The sequence below is a fragment of the Meleagris gallopavo genome, chromosome 11, assembly GCF_905368555.1.
Source record: "Meleagris gallopavo chromosome 11, MGAL_WU_HG_1.1, whole genome shotgun sequence".
In the NCBI taxonomy this organism is placed as follows: domain Eukaryota; kingdom Metazoa; phylum Chordata; class Aves; order Galliformes; family Phasianidae; genus Meleagris; species Meleagris gallopavo.
Window position 1 is genome coordinate 22,194,723 of NC_139414.1, and position 19,131 is coordinate 22,213,853.

At 47.3% G+C, this 19,131-nt stretch overlaps 1 protein-coding gene and 1 long non-coding RNA gene across 2 annotated transcripts; one reads left to right on the forward strand and one right to left on the reverse strand.

Annotated features, from left to right (window-relative positions):
- Positions 1-264: 264 nt before the first annotated feature.
- LOC116217033 (uncharacterized) lies at positions 265-5,715 on the reverse strand. The gene is made up of 2 exons (XR_014885496.1): positions 5,574-5,715; positions 265-2,828 (listed from the first exon to the last, which is right to left on the reverse strand). It is a non-coding gene; the product is annotated as an uncharacterized LOC116217033 (long non-coding RNA).
- Positions 5,716-5,949: 234 nt separating this feature from the next.
- Positions 5,950-18,134, forward strand: CCNL1 (cyclin L1). Its single transcript, XM_085233022.1, has 11 exons — positions 5,950-6,246; positions 6,351-6,425; positions 6,516-6,625; positions 12,323-12,443; positions 12,858-12,922; positions 14,254-14,353; positions 14,474-14,578; positions 14,853-14,994; positions 16,534-16,645; positions 16,770-16,868; positions 17,327-18,134. Exons 1-11 carry the CDS (start codon positions 5,950-5,952, stop codon positions 17,673-17,675), a joined length of 1,575 nt encoding a protein of 524 aa, XP_085089148.1. The 3' UTR covers positions 17,676-18,134.
- The last annotated feature ends 997 nt before the right edge of the window (positions 18,135-19,131 follow it).

Sequence of the window (19,131 nt, forward strand, 5' to 3'; positions counted from 1 at the left end):
TTTTCAAGCTGGTGCAGTGAGTCTATCAGATGCCACTCAGGCCCCGTGCAGGATGTGGTTCTGCAGCTCCCAGCACGGCACAGAGCCTCCCTGGGCTCACAGCACCCAGCAGCACGGCCTCACCCTGCATGGTGTGTGGCTGCAGCACACAGTGCTGGCAGCAATAGGAGGGAATCACCTCTCCTGCTGTGCAGCAAGGTGACTGCAGGGCTGGGTGTCGTGTCACAGCTGGGGCCACAGGGACTGATAGAAAACAAGACAATCTTTTTGGATCTCCAGGGTGTTTTATTGAGAAATGCTCTGTTGGGCTCAGCCTGCAGGCACGCTGCTGTGTGCGTGGCCCAGGGTAAGGACAGCATGTGTGATGTCAGGGTTTGCTGACTGCTAGTGTCACAGCTAGCAGCAATAAAAGCAGGCATTGTACTTCTAGCAGCACATGGTGTCTTGTATGTACTGACACATTCCTCAGCTTCCCAGGGCTGCAAGTGCTCTGACAGAACAGGATAAGCCCTCACCAGACAAGTTGATCTTTCTTTCACTGTCCTTTAAAGCTGCGGACTCATGATGCATCCTCTAAAAATAATTTAGGCCTGTCCTCGCAGTGACAAACATCCTCCTGGCTGAACGAGAGCTAAATCTGTCTTGCTGAGGTCTGCCTGTCAGGACACAGCCTGTTCTTTTCCATCTCCCCTGTTGCTCGTTTCTCTCACGCTCCGCGCTAGGGGCTCGCTGTGATTTATTCCAGGCTGGAGCTCTGACCCTTTGCCTTTTTGCTCTTATGCCTGCAGATACAAATTGCTCAGTGGTGATAATCTGTGAGAAGCACATCCGCACATGGAGCACTGGCTCTGGAAAGGTGTGCGGCGTAAAGAACAAACTGCTCAGGTCTGCCCTTCTGCTGATGGCACTGGGTGTAAGAGCCTCTCGCCAAAGCACAAGGCCATGCTGTGAGCTCAGGGCACCTCTCCCAAGCTCAGTGTCACGTAATTCCATTTGACATTATCTCAGTTTTCTTACTTCCAGATGGAAATGCTATCAGTGATGGTAATGTTCCCAGGACAGAGCCGAGGCAGATGCGTGTGCCAGCACACATGCAGAGCATATTGCTTTTTAAAAGCATGTTGTGATTGCTTGGTGTGGATAACACCAAGCCTGGTTGCTCATTTCTCCACTCTAAATGCTGGTAGGTGGCACTGCTGGCCCATGGAGGGGGCTGAGTCAGAGCCAGAGCGCAACAGAAACTGCTTCTCAGTCCCAACTTGTCTCCTTTGTCTTTACTCAGAGGACAGTGAGGACAGAGGGCAGCCAGAGCTGTATGAGCAAACAGCACTGATGGTGCTGCCACCAGCCCTGCCCTTCCTCTGAAGCTGCCTGCTGCAGGTCAAAGGTTGGTGCATTAACTGCCAGCTGGACACATTTAATGCCAGTTCTCAAACCAGTTCACTTCAGCCACATAACGTGCATGCAGATGAAACGTGCTCTCTGATCTGCATTTGAACGTCTGCTGCCTCCTTGGCGTTGTCTGATGATGGTAAGATCTGATAAATTCCACTTGCTTTGTCCTGATGCAACTCAACGGGGGAAACAAGTGTGAGTTCTGAATGTGCTGGAACGCAGGTTGGAACCAAAAGGACGTTAAGCACGATGTCCAATTTGAAAATGTACCCAACTACTGTTCACCAGTACATGATCAGATGGTAGGAAAGGCTCGCTGATTTGAAGCTTTTCTTGATAAAGCTTTCAATGACTCTAAGCTCAACACCAGCAGTGGCTTCACTGGCAAGAGTTGAGGAATGCACTGAAACCAGCAAAATGAGAATGGAAGGTAAAGAATCGGTTAACATGAAACAAGAAACGCTTGTATAAAGGGCTGTGCTCATAATCGTGCTTTTGGTTTTGTACCAAGTTACTCAAGGTAAAAGTTGCAGGACGTTACTACTGAATTCCTCTTTTCTCCTTCAAAACCACTAAAAGATGAATGTAACCACCCTCTGGGAACTATTTCAAATATTCCTTGTTTCTCTGAGCTGTTAATTTAGAGTCCACACTTGCAGTCTCTGTAAATCTTTTATAGAAGATACCTACCTAATTCTTCTTTAAGTCTTAATTTGACTGAGTAAAGCTTTCTTTCTCCAGCCTGAGTAAATTGCATTGCCACAACTTTTAGTGCCAAGCTCTTTCATACCAGTGCCAACCTGATATGTGATCCACACTGCAAGTGTTCCTGCAATCAGGTTCTATAATATAGGTTCTGTCTATAATTCTTATAGATTCTTGACTAGTTTATCAGATTCAACTTGAAGAATAGAAACAGATCTAAAAATTTGATTGAAAAAAAATCCAAAATCTCTGAAATCAAGAATTATTTGACTGCAATGGGTGAATTAATTTAGTAACATTCCCTATTCTCTTAAACTGATCTACTTGATACGACGGCAGAAACTTTCAGGTATCACCTAATGTCAAAACATTTTACTGTTTAATAGTCTGTCACATTGTCTTCTTATACATTCCTTCTCAAAGGAAATGAGATGTTTCTGCCATCACAGAGTCTCATTTTTCCAAACAAATCTCTTCTATTCTGTGAAGGGATCTGCATGTTGAAATTTGCAGTTCTTTGCCTAAAACCTGCTCTTCTGCTGAGAAACCTGTAAAATCCTCAGGGGAAGTTTAGGATGGAGGTGGTTCACTTACCCACTAGGATGGAGGTTTCCGGATACCCTACAGCTCCTTTCCCACCAGGTTTACTTGGAAAGTGGTGTTACCTTCATTTCATCTTTGCCCATCCTCTGCCAATGCAGTTCACTGCTCAGCTTTGGAGCCTGTACCTGCAATCAGAAGTAGGGAAAAATGCAACAGCATTGAAAGGTGCTGCGATGGTGTAGATACCAAAGGAGTGCAGGACAGACACCGCAGATCTGGGAGCTGCCATACACTGCTGCACCACCCCAGGACTATCTGCTTTGCTCAGGTGAGTTGGGGACTCATTCTGCCCCAAAGCCACGGCCTGGGGCTGGTGGGGACCCTGACAATGCTTCCTGGCAGCCCTGTGCACTGGTGTTGCAAACACTCTATGTGATTTCAGCCCGTTGCATGAACTTTCGAAACCAAAGACGGGTATTTTAGTGTTCACTTTGATGCTAGCAGTTGTGTGCACATATCAACTTAAAGAGCTCCCAGATATGACTCCAGGCTGAAGGGCTGGAGACTCATTAATGTACTCACATCCATGATTGAGCCAGCAGTTACTTACTGCCATCATTTTCCAGCAACACGCTGGTTCCTGGCAAAAAGCATGAACTTACTAACTGCTGTGCTGATGGGTTTAAGTTGTCTACAGTGTGTATCTGGGTATGGTTCTGGGGAGGTGACAACACAGCCTTTACCTCCTGTGGGTGGTGTTACAAAATAAAGCGTTAAAGATTTAATTGGAAGTTAGGAAGCAATTCTTTTCTCAGAGGGCAGTGAGGCCAGAAAGCAGTGGGTGCCCCATCCCTGGGGGTGCTCAAAGCCAGGCTGGATGGGGCTCTGGGCTGCCAGCCCACAGTAGGGGGGTTGGAGCTAGATTATCTTTAATGTATCTTCCAACTTAAGATATTCAATGATTTATTAATGAAGCTCCTCTGTACCATCCTGGAGACATCAGGTACTAGCTCATCAGGTGCTACAGACTGTTTGCTTTTTTTTCTTTTTTCTTTTTTTTTAATATGCTATCACTAAACTTTGTGGCTCTGCCAAGACTTAGAATTGTATAACAGCTACGGGGACAACACATCACTCAACTTTACTGAATTGAAAAACATATGCCCCAATGAGAACTGATACAAACAGGGGGTTTCTTTACCCAGCTCCCCTTTATTATCTCTTTAATCTGCGGTACTTTCAGCGGCCTGTAAATTGTTTTTGCCATTGCAGAGATGCTTAGCACGAGCATTGTGTGTTCACTGGCTGCGCCCAAGAGGGCTGATGGAGGTTTCTAAAAGAAAAGACCTCCAATCCTCCAAGTTGGTGGTAGGCTTCTTAAATCTATGTAAAATTGTTTTTAAAATCTCAGTGACTGCACAGTGTGAGGCTCAAGGGAAGGAAGTTGTGAAAGGGCCAGGAAATGGGGTGGGTACAGAACCCTTCCAGCTAACCAAACCCCTGCTGAGCCACAAACTGCAGCACCACCCAGCACTGGGGGAAAAGGGAAAAGCAATTAAATCCTTCTGAAAAGGCACTATTCCAGTGATAGTTACAGACTAGCTCTCAAACCCCAAATACAAACAGGGAAGGGAAGACTGACAAACAAGCACTGTGAACTGTGGACTCTGAAAGCCTTGTTTGTAAAGCCTCGCCCTGACCGTGACACAGAGCCCAGTGCCTCACCCAGCTGCTCCACACCTCCTGGGCTGCCCTTGCTGGTAGCCAGGCATCGTGCACCTCCAGCTCACTGACACAGCCCTCCTGCCACAGCCTGGCAGCACCGCCCTGATCAAACTGATTGATCAGCACCTCGGGTTTGTACCTCCCCACAAAGTCTCCTACCCACCTGTTTCAGCACATGGAGCAGCATGGACTGCTGGCTCTTTGCTCAGTGAATCAGAGAATGGCCCGGGTTGGAAGGGACCTCAAGGATGATGAATCTCCAACCCCCTGCCACACGCAGAGCCACCAACCTCCTCATTTAATACCAGCCCAGGCTGCCCAGGGCCCCATCCAGCCTGGCCTTGAACACCTCCAGGGATGGATTGGGAATCCACAGCCTCTCTGGGCAGCTGTTCCAGCACCTCACCACTCTCATAGTAAAGAACTTAAGGATGATGCTACAATTCAGCCCTGCTGTTCGGAGCCTGGGCACGCTGCGAGCCCTCAGGTTTGCCGTTTGAATGGCAAACAACAACTTTGCAGCGCTGGGCACGCCTGGCTGACAGTGCCCGCACACAGCGCTGCTGTGGGCCTGCCTTGCTGCACAAGTCCCTGCCGCAGCCCGGCTTTCTGCTGTTCACCCCGTGGCGGTGGGCGAGGAGCGGGGCGATGGCTCAGAGCTGTGCCACGGGGAGAGGGCTCCGGGCCGAGGGAACCCGGCCCGAGCTGTCCCCTGCCCACGGGACGAGGTGCCGTCTCTCCACGCGAAGCCCCCAGCCCAGCTTTCCGCACCGGAGCGCCGTCCTGCCGCCCTCGCAGCCCGCTGTGACCGCGGAACGCCAGGGCGACCCGTGGGGCCACGCGGGGACACGGCGCCCCCGCACAACATGGCGGACGGCTGACGACACCGAGCGGTGTCAATCAAGCCGAGGGAGCCAATCAGATTCCGGAGCTGCCCGCCGGGGCGGGGCTTGCCTGCCAGCCGCGGGTTGGTAGTCCCGGCCGCGTGGCGCAGCGATACGGGCGCGGCGCGGCCGTTCCGAGAAGTGATGCGAGCGGGCGGAATTTCCCCAGCGCCGAGATTGCGACAGAGCCGCGTCGTGTCCTTCCCCGGCGGGGCGGAGAGAGGGGAGCGGCCGCCGTGCCTGCGGAGCTCTGCCGAGGCGGAGCGGCGGTTGTAAATAACGCTCGGTGCCGTGCCGGTGCTCCCCGTCCGCCGGCCGTACCGAATGAGAGAACGTCGGTACGAGAGAAGGCGAGGACGCACGCGTAGACCTGGAGCCGCGATTTCCTCGCGTCTCGGAGCGATTCTTCCACGCTGCTCAGAATGACTTAAAGAGGACAGGTTTTGGGCCGCAGCATCCGGCGATCTGAACGGCTGGGTCCCTCGCCGCGCCCCGTGGGCTCCGTAAGGCCGACGGCAGCGCAGGACACACGGAGCGCGCAGCCCGGCGCCGCCCGCCGTTCCCTCAGCCGCTCAGGGCGGGGCCGAAGCGGGCGGACTCTTTTTTCCCGCCGCGCCGCGCGGTGCCGCCGAGTGCTGCGTCACAGCGCCGGGCCGCGCCAGTCCGTGCGTGGCTGCGGAGCGGAGCGGCCGCCATCATGGCCTCCGCCGCCGCGCACCCGGTCCCCCCTCCCGCCGCCGCCGCCCCGGCCGCCGCCGCCGCCTCCTCGTCCGCTGCCCCACCGCCACCGCCCCCCGCCGCTCCGGGCATCCTGATCGGCGACCGGCTGTATTCGGAGGTGTCGCTCACCATCGACCACTCACTCATCCCCGAGGAGCGGCTCTCGCCTACCCCTTCCATGCAGGACGGCCTGGACCTGCAGTGCGAGACCGACCTGCGCATCCTGGGCTGCGAGCTGATCCAGGCGGCCGGCATCCTGCTGCGCCTGCCGCAGGTGGGGCCGGCCGGGGGGGCGCCATTGTGGCGGGGGGCGGCGGCGCTCGCACAAAATGGCGGCGGGCGCGCGCGCTGACGGCCGCCTCCTCTCTGCCCTCACAGGTGGCGATGGCGACCGGGCAGGTGCTGTTCCACCGCTTCTTCTACTCCAAGTCCTTCGTCAAGCACAGCTTCGAGGTGAGCGGGGCCGGGGGAGGCGCGGGCGGCGCTCGGCGCGCGTTGGTTCGGGGTTTCCGAAGGGTCTGACGGAGCCGGCCTTCCCCGCAGATCGTCGCCATGGCCTGCATTAACCTCGCGTCTAAAATCGAAGAGGCGCCGCGGCGGATAAGGGACGTGATCAACGTGTTCCACCACCTGAGGCAGCTCAGAGCCAAAAGGTAAGGCCGTGTGCCGCCCCCGGCTCCCTGTCACCGCATTCCCCCGGCCCGGCGCTGCCGTGCGGCCCGGCCTGCCGGCTGGCATCGCGCCGAAGGCAGCCTTAGGCACTGCAGGCCGACGGGCCTTCGGGCCAAAGCACCCCTCGTGCCTTCCTCCGGGTAGTCCGCGGTTGTGTTGGCAACCGGGCGTCAGTTCGTAGAAGGGGAAGGCTGAGCTCGTAGCGGTAGTGGTGTTATTCTTTAGAAACGGTGGTTTTTGGAAGGAATCTGAAGAGAGTGGCTTGGCTGACAGTGCGTACGGCTGTAATGACAGCACCTCGACAAGGAGGAAGTGCGATTGAGCCTTGGAAGATGGAGGTGTTTCTAATTGCAAACAGTGAGGCTTCTGGTCTTCTGTGGTACTTGTGTAAGTCCTTGGAGATGCAGTGTAAGCTCACCTGATCCGTGTGCAGATCTGTAGCTGCGGGGCTGTTTTCAGCTGTGAGTGCCTAATTCTGCTTTTTTGTGTGGAAAGCGGTGTCTGTTTTCATGTGGAGAGCAGATCGTATGTTGAAGAGGAAAAAGGAATGGGAAGGAGAGTTACCGTTAAACACACAGTTTCCTTGAATATGTGGTGCAGCAGCATTACAGGCTGAGGTGGGAGACTTCCGCTTTGGTGAAGTGGCTTTAATTCTAGAGTGTGGTTACTTCAGATAATCCATAGCTCTAAAGGCAGGGTTTTCAGCTAGGCTTTTAAATTCACACTTTCGTGCATGGATTTGTATCTCCAGGTTACAGCAGGAGTTCAAACTAAGCCTTGTGTTGCCTTCTTGAAAGAATAGAAATCTGTTAGGGAGGCCAGGTGTTCCTTGGGACGTTTATCCTGGTTGTGGTTCTGCTGTGGCATCTAAAACATCTGCTCTTACTGCTTTCTGCTCATGTCTTTGCAGTTAGCTTCAGATAAAAGAATGACTCAGTGTTAAAGTTCACATGGAACTTACTTTCATTCTGAGTTTTCTTTCAATTTCCATCTGCATTGTTGTCTCTGATGGCCCAGAGAGTTTTGTGAAGTTACACAGAATGTGGATTCCGTGGTGGTTTCTTTTATGACAAGGAGGTCTGGCTATTGGGTTATTAGAAGCTTATCAAGTGATTCCAATGTTTTGGCCTTGGTCTGCATATGGAAGCCTGGCTAATTGTATGCAGTGGTTTTTTGTGTGTATGTGTGTAAGGAGAACACAAATTAGTAGTTTTTGTGCTATATGAAGGATCAGAAGCTGAACTTAACCTGTGCACTTAAGTCTTTCCAGCTAGCCTATTCCAAATCAGAATGTCACACGCATTACGTGGTGACTTAAATGCATCATGACAAGAAGTCATGCACTTCTGCCCCATTATTATCTGAAAAAATGGCTATTGTTGGTCTGAGATTCTGAGTGAATCTGCATGAAATCAATCTTAAAATGCTGAAGTCTGACATTCAGGCTTGCTTTTTTTTTTTTAAACAGGATGTAAACATTTTTTCTGTACTTTTTACAAGATGACAAGTACATGATCTGTACATGTTATTAACTTCAACTCTTTTTTCCCTTGCAACCGACTATACAGCGACCAGCTACATTTACCAAAGCCTGGGTGATGTGGAGTGGTACATAAAGATGAAGCTGTCGTCATGGCAACAGTGAGTGAAGTATCGAAAATCCCCAAGGAGAAGCCAGTGCTCTGAGAATAGGTCACTGGAATCGGGGGACTAACAGGTTGGCCGATGGTGAACCATTTGGAAGAACTCCTGTATCTTGTTATAAGCTTTTTTCTTTGCTGTCCAGGTTTTTAGAATACTAGCTTAATCTTCTTTTATCTGAAGCTAACACTTAGGCTGTAGCTAGTTTCTCACACCCAACCCAGAACTGAGATGAATGGTTAGGTTGCTGTACTTTCTTTCTGCCTGTAGTTTAGTTTTTCCATTAACTGAAGCTCCTAACCCACGTGACATTTGAGTAGGCTCGCTTTCTTAAACAGTTTTGGGTTCTTTGGTCCACTTTGTGGATCTGTGTAAGTGCAGTTTGAGTTTGTAGTAAAACATGCCTTCATCACAAGGATGCAGAAGTCTTTAAATTTGTAAAGCTATTCATATAAACGATTTGTAAGCAGTCCTTATGTATGTGTTTGCAGAAGTGGGAATAACAATTGGGATTTCCTTTTGTAAGTCATGTAGTCAACTGAGTTACTGCTAGGTGGTATTTCTAATGCTGGGAAATAAGAAAAAGCTTTAAAAGAAGTGTTTTGGACAAGCACGTTGTCTTTTGAATCTCTCACAAGCATATGTCATGTAGTATTGCATGTGAAATGTTTGTGTGCATGAAGAAAAGTCGTATTATGAAAGTACTGCTTTTGAAAAAACTTTTATGTGCTGAAATATCTCTGTTCTCAGTCAAGTATAACTCGTGTTTAATATGCAGAATGTAGTTTGAAATTATTTTACTTCTCTTAAATGTACCTGAAAGCTGCAGAAGATCTTTATGAGGCTTAACCGAACGGGACTGCTGTCATCTGTAACCTCACAAGTGTTGCTCTGAGATGCTTGGTTGGCTGTTCTCACTTCTGTTGCAGCAGTCCCGCAGTCCCACACTTGTGCTCAGGTGGCCTGCATTAATTCAGTGATGTTCTTAACTGTTCTGTGAACCTGCAGTGCTTGTATTTACAATGCTGGGGACAAATGTAGAACTCTCTTTCTTTTGGAATTGGCTATCATAAGAGAGATGTGCTCTTTGAAATGAGATGCTGATGTCACGCTGCACTGATCAGAAGTACGTGTTGCATTTTAAACAAAAGCACACACAAAGTACTTTTCCTCCAGCTTACCACGTGTTCCAGAGGTATCAAACATATTGCATCTCGTGAAGCTGTAGCTGTGTCAAACACACAGATCCTGTTTGCCAGAGGGATTTTAAAAAAGCATGTTTAATTTATTCTGTTACGAACATGTTTGAGTGTGCTTATCTTCAGAGTCTCTAAATCCAGATTAAGTTTCGTGGCTGTTGGACTGATTTACCAAAATGGGCACTGTGTGCTGCTCTTAAGTGTGAAGTCTTGCCTGGAGTGCTACTTCTGGTTTGTAACAACAGATTGGAAGTAGGAAATTGTAATACTGCTTTGCTGTATGGGGTTTGAAGCTTAGTTTTCTATAGAAGCTTTTGAATTATTTCCTTGACTTGTTACATGGACCCAAAAGCGGTTACTTCCCAGTTCTGAAAAGCAAAGGCAGCAAATGCAGTATCTAGTTCCTCTCCTTGCCTTTCACTGGGAGTGCTAAAAAGTTTTGCACAGAGAGATCTCTGAAGTCCACAGCTTCTAAATAATGACACATCCCCACACTGTGGAGTTGCTGATAAATCTTACGGTGGGGAACTTCACTGCTGCCTGCAATGAGATGCAATACAGTCGTATGCAGATTGCTGTTTTTGAAGTAGATAAAAGGCTGTTTGTCTATTCCGTCTGGAAATACCGTCTGGATAAACTGATACTTTTGTGGCTTCCTTAGGTCTGTAGATCACTTGTCTCACAGGTGACAGAGCAGGTAACTGAGGGCACACAGAGGAAGGCAGTAAGGCTAAGTTTTCTATCACTCAGTTGTCAAACGCAGACAAAGTGTTTGCAGTGACCCTTTTGCCCTGCAGAATGCCAGTGAAAGTTCACATGCAGTATGGATGGCAGCCTTTCCTCTTGCACCATTGGCTAGCTTACTGCTTTTGTTTTCCTGACTTAGAAACGGCTTTCAGAGAGAGCAGACCCAAATGGAAGGAAGTGATCCCACTGCAGGAAGTGAAATCACCCTGTGTAGCTGTATGTCCTCCCTTTTGAGCTCTGAGATGTAAATCAGAGCTGCTCGAGCTGTTTCCTCTAGAATTGGCTGCCCTGAAGCATTCTGCTAATGAACCTAAACTTGTTTCTGCTGTCAGTAATGCCATTCGGATTCTGTTGCATCAGTGATCTCTAGATAAAATGGCATCAAGTAATGCTGTTACAAAACTCACCAATTGGAAGTGAATTGGCTTCAGCTGATTGAACTTGTGGTTGGTTCTTTCAAGCAGTCCTCCCACTCCAGAGCATTACGTTCAAACTGCCTCTGCAGTGTTTGCTGGTGATACCATAACTTCTCTATGGAGCTGGTCACCTTAAACTTCAAGTCCTCCTTCTCCAGTTACTTTGTGAAAAATGAACATACTTTGACTGAGTTATATTAAAATACCTGTAATCAGAAACCTCAGGAGAACTCTGTGAGTGAGAGTTGATGAGAGAAGTGCCATTACATGGCATGGAGAATGCTGACAGCAGCAGTACTGCTCCTGCTTGAGCTGCAGACCCTTCCTGGCATCACAGAGTTTCTGGGAGCCATTCCTCGGCCCCTTGGCAAGGGCTGGGGGAGCTCGTGCTTCAGCTGCAGGCAGATACAGCACAGTATTTTCATTAGTGAAGTGCATGGCTGCTTGTATCCCTTGACACAAGGTCACAGTCATCCTTCCAGGTGACTGCAGAAAGTGTACCTATCTTGAAGCCAGCTTTGCTGCAGCTGGGGAGCTTTCTGGTTACTCTTGTAATTCAGTTGGCCCTTCCTTTCTGGGATGGGAACCTCGGGGGCTTGGGGTGTTGTTTCCACTCTGACTGATTGGGGAAAAAGCTCAAAGTTGATGTGTGATCAACTTGTGGAACTCTCACTGACTCAGGAAAGACAATTTAGTAGTGAAATATTGCATTACTGTTTTGTATTCAGGGTAAAATAAATGTGTCATTAGTAGTTGGGGTGAACTAGAGTTGTGGGTTAAACAGCTGTGGTTTACTGGTGTGTAAGTAGTTGCAACACTACTCTTCTGCACTGGAAGGCATGTGGGATATGTGAGGCACTTTGCAAATGGGAAAGGATCTTTCTTTGAGGCAGTGGGTACAGTGTGGGGAGTGATGACAGATGAGGCCCAAGCACAGACAAAGGGAAGAGTACAAACTGGGGCACGATGCTGGTGCCTGAACCACGTAGCAGGTTATTTCAGCTGGAATGTAAAAAACCAAAAAGCTTTGAAGAGTTTAGGTTTTGCAATCAGGATTTGAATTGATAGCACCAGACTTTGGAATTTTGCCTTGCCAAATGGGTGATCGCTCTACAGATACTGATGGATGGCTGCAGTGCACAGAGCCACAGAGTTTTCCAGTTTAAATGCTTTGCTGTATTAGACTTGTACATCACAGTAGGGCTGTCTTTCTGTCAATATTGGAGTAATTTTGTCTTCTGGTGCACAAGAAACTGCAACTTCCAAAGCACAAGCTTGCTATGTTAACATCAGTAAAACCTTTCCGAAAGCTGTTCTAGCTTTTCTTCTGAAGTCCTGCCTGGCAAAGGTAACAGCATCGTGCTCCATCGTGAAATACAAAGGTTCTCTGAGATCTTTGCTGTAAAGGTGGCTCCATTCCAGTAGCCAGGGTAGCGTGGTTTGCGTACACAGTAGGGAAGGATTTTTTCTCTTGGCCATCTAATCCATAGGCAGTCAAACGCAGGAACTAAACTAGTTGGTCTAAACTTGGACAGCACAAGATTAATGCTTAAACTTGCTTGCAGGAGTTGAAAACCGTTTTCTGTTGCCATTAGTTGGTTGGAAGGGAAAACAGAGTTGCTGCTATTTTTTGGATATGCAAAACAGTTTTGATTTTATTTCTTGCAAACTATAGGACTCCAAGCCCCCTGATACTTGATCAGAACTACATAAACACCAAAAATCAAGTAATCAAAGCAGAAAGGAGGGTACTGAAGGAGTTGGGATTTTGTGTTCATGTCAAGCATCCACATAAGGTGAGTTATCAGTAATAATGTAACTTGTAAAGAGTGTCCTACCCTGAAGGTGTCACCGTGGGCTGTGAGACAACAGACGCAGATGTAGAAACGATCAGACTTCATCTGCTTATTCCTTTGCTGTCGTCAGGAGTGCTTTTGCATAAGTGCTTTGCAAATAGCCATAGTGACCTGTGGTAGAAGTTACCTCCCTGGGAAACATGACAGGTGGCTGCTTTTGAAAATCACAGGCTGGGAGCAGAGTGGTGTCTGAATGTGGCTGCTGATGTGTGGGCTTAGAGCACGTAGCTAGAAAAGGAAGAGACCCCAATGTTTTGCAGTGCTGTTTGGTTATAGGCAGTTATTTCTTTACTGTTGCTTTATATGCTTTATACATTAAAACTGAGCCTTTTTTTTCTCTTTCTTTCCCTTCAGATCATTGTGATGTATTTACAAGTCTTAGAGTGTGAACGTAATCAAACCCTGGTACAGACAGCCTGGTAAGTTATTTTCTGTTCTCTTCCTAGCCAGGAAAATAGTAGCAGAAATAATAAGCCTGATGATCCATATGCAAAGCAATGAGATGTAAGTCATTACATAATTATTTACTTTCAAAACACTATAGTGCTTGTTTCTGCTTACTATTTTCATGGCTTGATTCCACTCTGTAATGGAGAACTCAATTTAACTTTGTTCTTTTTTCTACTCTTTAATTAAAGGGTAGTCCCTGATGGTAAGTCATAGAGCTCTGCCCTCGCACCTCAGCCCATGACCTGGGGATGGCCTGTTTGGCTGCCCTTCTCTCCAGCCAACCCAGTGCAAGCTCTCATCCGAGATTCACTGAAGTGGTCCATATCCATCGGGCAACATCTTCTAGTTCTGTCTGGGTGTCAAAAGGATTTGTATATTTGCTTTGAGAAGTACCTGTTAAAAATGTTTCTAAATGTATTTGTTGCCTAGCTACTGTATACTGCAGTTTATTTAAAGGGCCCATGGACACAGTGGGGAGATCGTCTGCCAACATAAATTGAGTTGATTTTACACTTGGCTAGACTCAAGGGTTGGTTTTTTGTTTTCCATAATAAATTAGTGCATGAAGCATGTTCACTTAGTATCTGTTCTGTACAGTCAATACTTGCTGACTGCTGTTCATTTCTCTCCCGTAGCTCAGAAACTTTAAAAATCATGGAGATCTCTGCTGTTTAAACGTGTCTCTTGGCATGTGTTGCTTGGCAGTGCCACCATGCTGGAAGAGAAGTAGCCTAGTGAAGCAGGAGATCTGGTGCTAACTTGCTAACTTGTAGCTCTTTTTTAACACGAAGGTTTTAAACACAGCGAGCAAATCGGATGCTTCTCCTTTGGGATGAAGTCGATGTTAATCAGAGCACACACAAGGTTTAAATGCAGTGTTCTGTGAACTTTGTAGGTTGCATCTAGCCTCTGGAAAATGGTAGGTTAAAAACATGCTGTATTTTTATGCTTGCATTTGAGTATTGAGCAGATTGATTTTGAAATACGAGAACATTGGTGTTTAAAGCAAACAGCTGCAGGGATGAGAAGTGCTTGCTGGTTTGCTGCCCAGTGGACACTTCATGGTGCAATGTAACTTGCACAAAGCTGTTACGTGGTGTCACTTGCATTGGCTTTTCAAAGCAGTGGGAATGGTGCAGACTTCTTTAATAGAAGTAAGAACTGTAAACATCAAATGCAGTAACTAAAGAAACAAAATTGTTCAATAACAGGAAAAAATAATAAAGTCAATTGAGTCTCCAGTATTGTACTCTAAAGATGCAAACCTGAGATCCAACCTTGCCTGAATTCTGTCTTTTAGGAATTACATGAACGACAGCCTGCGAACAAATGTGTTTGTTCGCTTTCAGCCAGAGACTATAGCATGTGCTTGCATTTACCTTGCTGCTAGAGCTCTGCAGGTGAGTGGTGTTCTGCTTTTCTACAGACGTTAATTGCTAGAAATTCAGTTTCAGGAAGATGGTGAAAATGCTTGCAGTGTGATCCGTGATCTCCAATTCAGGTTTGTTCTTTGTTTCCAGATTCCATTACCTACTCGCCCGCACTGGTTCTTGCTCTTTGGCACTACGGAAGAGGAGATCCAGGAGATATGCCTCACAACTCTGAAGCTCTACACAAGGAAGAAGGTACCTTCATGATGTGTTTGTGTTCTGGGGCAGCGTTTGCTGTCACGTGAGCTGTCTCAGAGCTGTGGGAATGCTGGGGTGCATCTCCATGCAGAAGCAGTTGTAAGGGCTCTGCTGTGCGACAGCTTCTCCCCAGGGAGGGGCTGAGAACAGATGGCAGAAGCTCAGAAGTGAGTTGCATTGCTGGGCAGGTGATTATGAGAGCCATGTTGAGAAATGGGATGGAAATACAGATTGCTTAAGTTTAACTTTATGCCTCTTGTTACTTTAATAGCCCAATTACGAGTTGCTGGATAAAGAAGTGGAAAAAAGGAAAATGGCACTACAGGAAGCTAAACTGAAGGCAAAAGGCTTAAATCCGGATGGAACTCCAGCGCTTTCAACACTGGGTGGCTTTTCTCCTGCATCCAAACCATGTAAGCTGGTTTTCTTGTACAGGAACTTGCATGATACTGTTTGAGAATATTTGAGTATTTTAAAACTGTGCTGTTTTATTTGTTTTAAGTGTAAGTTTGCTCGTTGAGCTGTGGGACAACGTGGACTTTCTTACAGAGCTAAGAAGCAAGAGAAATTTTTCCACAGTTATCAATAAGTGAAATAGCAAATTAGGGGGGAAATAGAGCTGCTTTGCTCTCCCTATCATCTATACTTCCCCAGGAGAGACAGGGACATAGTAATGATATGTTCCCTTTAGATTATTAAAAGTGTCTAGACGAGGTGTGCTGTACGTTACTGTATTACAAATTGTGAGTCTCTGGATTTGATGTGTTGCAGGGTCCTAATAGGTTCAGGGCTCCTTTTGTAGCAGGTGTCTCTGCAAGCTGCTTTTCTGAAGTACCTTTAAGGCAGGCTGTGGTCAGGAAGCAGAAGGGGAAGTCACAGCAATGGTGCTGTTGTGGTGTCACAGTAAAACCTTGTAGTGCATATCTTGAATCAGCTAATGGAAAAAGCTGTCTGAACTCAGTGATGTGAAGAACAGGCAGTTTTGTCTGGTCCATCTTACCTCTTGATGGCCCTCTTTCTACAGGTACTTTTCAGGAGCTTGAGAATGTGTTCTGAGAAAGCAGAATTACCTTGTCATTTCTCTTGAGAACTGAACATCACTGGGTTAGCAAGTGCAAATTTCTCACTAAAAACCAAAAGAGCTTCCCTATATTTGGGAAGTCAGAATTTGGCTTAGGAGAACTTGAGGGAAGGCAGGGCCTGCAGTGGGGCATTCAGCATCCTGCTGACAGACAGCTCGGGGACAGCTGCTGACAAAGCTTTGCCTTCCTGTACTTTGTCAGTAAACCTGTGAGCCCTGCTGAGTGGGGAAGCTGTGGTAGAAGCGGAGTGCAGCTGTCTGTAGGGCAGCTAGCAGTGTGTGGCCCTTAGTGGCACTGTTTTCCATGACATTTATCAGGTTCCCATCCACAGAGTTAGATGGGCTTGTAGCACACTTAGCCAGGCCAGTGTCAATCTTTCAAAGGGGAGGAGCCTACAGTCTTTGGCAGGGCATGTCTCAGTGTGGATTATGAGCTGAAGTTGTAGTCTGTTTGTTAGATTTGTACTAAGCATCTAAAAATGAAATCTGTAACTTTGCTGTGCAGTCTTGTTTCTATTAGCTGCCGTCATAACAATTGAACATGCGTGTCTCTGTCTGCCTGTGGGCATCTCCATCACTGTGCTGATCTCAGAGGGAGAAGGAAATAGAATTGTACAGTCATGAAGGTTGGAAAAGACCTCTAAGATCTAACAGTCCAACCATCCACCTCCCACCAGCATAACCCATTAAGTCATGTCCCTCACGACCACATCTGCCCTTTCCTTAAACACCACTAGGGATGATAAATAGCAGCTCTTGAGCTCCTGTTTGCCCTTTGTACAAACACCAGTGACAGTATATATAAAAAGAAATACAGTATGCTTAGGACAAATTCCAGGTAAAACATCTAATCTTGAATTTAAATCTGTAGCTTCTCCAAGAGAAGTGAAAACTGAAGAGAAGAGTCCAGTACCTTTGAACACCAAAACCATTAAAAAAGAGCCAGAAGAAAGGCAGCAAACTTCCAAGAGCCCTTACAATGGGTAGGTGGAAAAAACTCCTGTTCGAAGAGACTTTGCTCTCTTCGACTGAACTACTTCTAAGTTGTTTAATGAAAGTGGTGAACACCTCAGAAGGATACCCCTGTTTCTTCCTTCCCCCCTCCAGCATGAGAAAAGAAAGCAAGAGAAGTAGGAGCAGCAGAAGTGCAAGTCGGTCCAGGTCAAGGACAAAGTCCCGGTCTCGATCTCATACTCCCAGGCGGCAGTAAGTGGTGCTTCTTGTTTGGGTGGTGTGGGCTGGGGGGGGCAGTTGTTTGTTGTTTTGTTTCACTTGGCTCTTTTTTGAGGAGAGGGGTGATCTTTTGTCATCATTTCCTGTATTTTGTGGGATTGGAGGGGGGTGGACGAGGCAGTGTAGGCTGATGGCATGATCTGCTTTTAGACTTCATGCTGATATTTGGAGTAGAAGCAGCTAACTTAAATATCATTAAAATGTTCTCCAGGTGTTGCTGACTTGGTTACTGCCTTTTTCCCTCTAACCTGATGTTGAGGGGGGAGTTTATGTCAAGTAGAATTGCAAAATATGTCACATTATGGTGTTCTGAGAATGCCACCATTGCCCATCAGTTAGCCTCTCTGCACAAGTGGTCAGGAAAAATAAACGTACGTGTGTGTGTGTGTGTGTGAATGACACGTTTTAACCTTGTACCACCTCTCTGTAAGCTACAATAACAGGCGCAGTCTGTCTGGCACGTACAGCTCGAGGTCGAGAAGCAGATCCCGCAGCCACAGCGGCAGCCCTCGCAGGCACCACAACCACGGCTCTCCGCACCTGAAGGCCAAGCATGGCAGGGAAGAGCTGAAGAGTGCAAACAGACACGGCCACAAAAGGAAAAAGTCTCGTTCACGGTCGCAGAGCAAATCCAGGGATCATTCTGATGCTGCCAAGAAACACAGGCATGAGAGGGGGCACCACAGAGACAGGCGTGAGAGATCCCGCTCCTTTGAGAGATCCCACAAAGGGAAACATCACAGCAGCAGCCGATCGGGGCACAGCAGGCACAGGCGCTGAGCAATGAGCCTAACTGGGTTCTGGTGGAGCCTGTAGATAATACAGTGAATGGACTCATTGGAGAGCAAGGGAATCGATTAGGATTTCATTAATTTAAACCCAGTATCTGATTTTTCTAAAACAAGTAGAGCGTTTTTCTTTTGGGAAAGAAACTGTTACCAACTTTTGCACATAATACCTTAGCAGTATCAGACGGATGGAAAACAGCGATCAGGTTAAATTCTATGTATTAGAGTTGTGTATTGTTTATTGATATGAGAACTGGAGAATGGATTTCTGTACAAAAGCGAAATGTACCTTATTTTTATACAAGTCAATTGCAGACACTTATATTTAAGTATAGTTATTTGTTTAAACGATGGTGGATACTTTCTTACACTGGTTTTAGTCTGCATGTGTTAAAAGATTTTTACAAGAAATAAAATCTAAGGCTTTTTCTACTGCCTATTGGATGTCAAACACTGAAGCTACTAAAAGAATTTTCTTTCATGTAGTGCTTCAAAGGTTGGATGTGAATGGGACGCCTGGCATTTTGACATGCTTCTCTTGTGGTTAAAAGGCTCGGAGTAACTTAAAGGGAACCTTGGAACGTGTCACAAGTTTGTGTGCTGCTTAGCATGGACACAGCAGTTGGAATACAGGAGTGTGTTGTGTGTAAAGCTCAGGGATAGGAGCAGCGGGTGGGAACAGGCAGAAAGGCTGAGAAGGGGCTGCATTTCACAGAACACTGAGTCCCAGCACTGCCCAGCTGTGCCATGCCCCTGCATCTCCCTCAGGAGCTCACGTCTTGCTGGCTGCTGCTCCTGCATCCTCTGGTCTGGTGGAGCTGGAAGAACAAAGCAGGGCAAGAGACTGTTCAGGGTTTTCTTCCCTGTTTCCATTACTGGTGGGTGCAGGTGGGTTGCAGGGAAGGGAGGAGTTGTGTACATGCAGTAGGATCAGAGTTAAAATGCTTATAAACAGCTGCAGTGAATGTGGCAGAAGTGGCTGTAGGTTTGTGACATTCTTCCTATCCATGCAGCCCCAGCTTTGCTGACACAAAGGACTGCATGTGCTGCAATGCTGCTCCCAGTTGAAGGTCCAAGGTGTGCTTTGTGTGGCTGTAGTGTGCAGGTGGACAAAGCCTGAGGCCATGTAAGCCAACAGAGCATCTGGGTGTTTCCAGGAGCAGGTTGTGGTATGGCCAGGGATTCTGTGGAGCTCAGAAGAGATGAGAGGGAAGGTGACTGAGCCAGAGCTTTTTTGGAGCTGCTGTGTTCCTGCAGCAGGACCTCAGGCAGCTGCCTGCACCCCAGCTGCATCTCTTCCCTAGAAATTCAGAAAATGATGAAATCTTTTTCAAAAGTTAGAACAGATAAATGTGTTCCTTTATATTTTAAAGAGGTAACCAAGAAATATGTATGTTTTTGCAGTAACTTGGTTTGTACTTACAGCTTCCTGAAAGCAGCAGTGTTAT